Source organism: Paracoccidioides lutzii (assembly GCF_000150705.2).
Source record: "Paracoccidioides lutzii Pb01 unplaced genomic scaffold supercont2.1, whole genome shotgun sequence".
NCBI lineage: Eukaryota > Fungi > Ascomycota > Eurotiomycetes > Onygenales > Ajellomycetaceae > Paracoccidioides > Paracoccidioides lutzii.
In genome coordinates, this window is record NW_015440947.1 from 881509 (window position 1) to 883555 (window position 2047).

The 2047-nt window shown below is 44.7% G+C and overlaps 2 protein-coding genes across 2 annotated transcripts in view; both read right to left on the reverse strand.

Annotated features, from left to right (window-relative positions):
• The window catches only part of PAAG_11074 (ubiquitin-60S ribosomal protein L40), a gene marked incomplete at both ends in the record, with an annotated part of 4748 nt that extends 4488 nt beyond the window's left edge, over positions 1-260 (reverse strand). The window contains one exon of the mRNA XM_015846782.1: positions 153-260. Coding sequence (XP_015703586.1) covers positions 153-260 — 108 coding nt within the window. The remainder of the gene's footprint in view (positions 1-152) is intronic.
• A 996-nt stretch (positions 261-1256) lies between these two features.
• PAAG_11075 (eukaryotic translation initiation factor 5A) overlaps positions 1257-2047 on the reverse strand; it is a gene marked incomplete at both ends in the record, with an annotated part of 1651 nt that continues 860 nt past the window's right edge. The window contains 3 exons of the mRNA XM_015846783.1: positions 1257-1324; positions 1424-1556; positions 1696-1962. Of these exons, the coding sequence (XP_015703587.1) occupies positions 1257-1324; positions 1424-1556; positions 1696-1962 (468 nt within the window). The remainder of the gene's footprint in view (positions 1325-1423; positions 1557-1695; positions 1963-2047) is intronic.

The window sequence follows — 2047 nt, forward strand, 5'->3', positions numbered from 1 at the left end:
TCCAGAGGCTCCCAATATCCCGATTCATCCCCAGTAGCGTCCTACAACTATACCATAAACACCGTACACAAAACAAACCCCTCCCACCCCCTTCTTCCCTCCTCTTCCCTCCTCTTCCACCCTCACCCAAAAACTATTCAACACAAACATACCTCCTGCTGATGCCCCCCCCGACAAAACCACAGCCCATTTTCCAAGATATACCGCATCTCAAGACATCCGTCCTGCCCGCACACGCCGCGGGTAACGTATTCCTCCATGATCCAAATCCTATCCTGTCGCGCCCTGTCCTATCCGCCGCTGTCTTGATCTAGTTATGTCCCATTGATAAAGTCCGGGAGAAGAGCAAGGGGAATAGGTTCCGATATCCGGCTGTTATTTTACCGCCAACCCCATCCCTCCCCTCCTCTCCTCCTCTCCTCCTCCTCTTCTTGCCCTAAGACCTGGTTTGGGCGGAAGAGGAATGGAATGGAGTGATGAAGCTGCTGTGTAACTGCGATGCGGTTGTATATATGGATTTCCGTAGCGAGCGGTTTCCCAAGATGTAAATAGCTTGTTCATTTACAGAGTTTAGCGGGGGTTCCTGATGCGCCTCTTGCCACCACCAAAATCTATCTTCACAAGGGATTGCGAGATGCAAAGGAGAGGGCGGGGCAAACGCAGAGATGAGCAAAGTTGAAAAACAGGGGAGGAAAACTTCTTTTTTGGGCTTTTTTGTTTTTTCATCTTTTTCCAGTATGATTTACAACGCGGGACAGTTTACCAACGGCTAAATCTAGGGTTTTTTGTGCCCTTTCACACTTAAAAAGTAATCCATTCGCATGTCTCGGAGGAGTCACTTTCTAACACTTGTAAAATATCATGAAATTATTCTTTTTACATTGACTTCTCTCGACGTCTTGTCAAATGATAAAAAAGTATGAGAGAAACAATTAAAATTCAAATGCAAAAATCTAAAAAAGAACCTCAATTCATGTTTTTTTCTGTTTTTCTTTATTTCATCTTATTCATCACAAGTTGTGTCAAATCATGAATGAGAACAGTTGCATTTCCTTGTTTTATTCTCTTTTTTTTTTTTTTTTTTTTTTTTTCCTCTCTCCTTTCTTGTAAATGAGTCAAAATATATACTCATTTTTGACAGAAAGAGCGTACACACATGAACATGACAGACACAACTGAGACGCGAAAAACACGCACACAAAAAATAAAATAAAAATAAAAATAACAATAAAAAACCTTAGAGAGATGCTTTGAATCTAGCTGCGGGGGGCTTCCTTGGCATCCATAGCAACCTCCTCACCCATGGCAGTCAAAACGACGACGTCTGCGTGTGCTTAAGTGTTAGATATCCGGCTAGATGAAGGCAAAGAAGAAAAAGAGAGAGAAAGGGAAGAACAGATGAGGATGAATCGTAAAAACGTACTGGTATCCTTCTCCTCGACACGGAAGAGCTTCTCAATCTTCTCACCCACCTCGCCCTCAGGGAGTTTGACGTCGTCCTTGGTGGAGCCATCATCGGACATGAGAGACAGGAAGCCGTCGTCGGTGATATCGAGCTGGTGGGGTGATTAGCACACCTACTTCTTTTCTCTTTCTTCTCACCAAAAATAGCAAAGCGAAACACAAAGGGAGATTATTAAAAATAAAAAATAAAAAAATAAAAAATAAAAAAATAAAAAGGAGAGAGAAACGTACCAATTGGTATTCTTTGCGATAGACATTCGGCACCTCCATGTTGTGGGTGGAAGGGCAGAGATCCTCAAGTTTCTTGGAGGTGAAGATGTCGATGGCGACCAGGTGGACTTTGGCGTGGCCGTGCTTGCCGGTCTTGGAGGTGGACATCTCGACGATTTTGCAGGGGCGGTTTTTGATCACGACGTAGCCGTTCTTGCGCAGGGCAGAGCACTGCATGGGGAACGTGGCTGAGGCGCCGGCGTCGGCGCTCTCGAAGGTGTGTTCATGCTGGTTGTAGGGAGAGGGGGGGGGGGGGGAAAAGGCTGTTAAGTTTACATTTACTTATTTTCCGTATATTATAGGAGTGCATGTG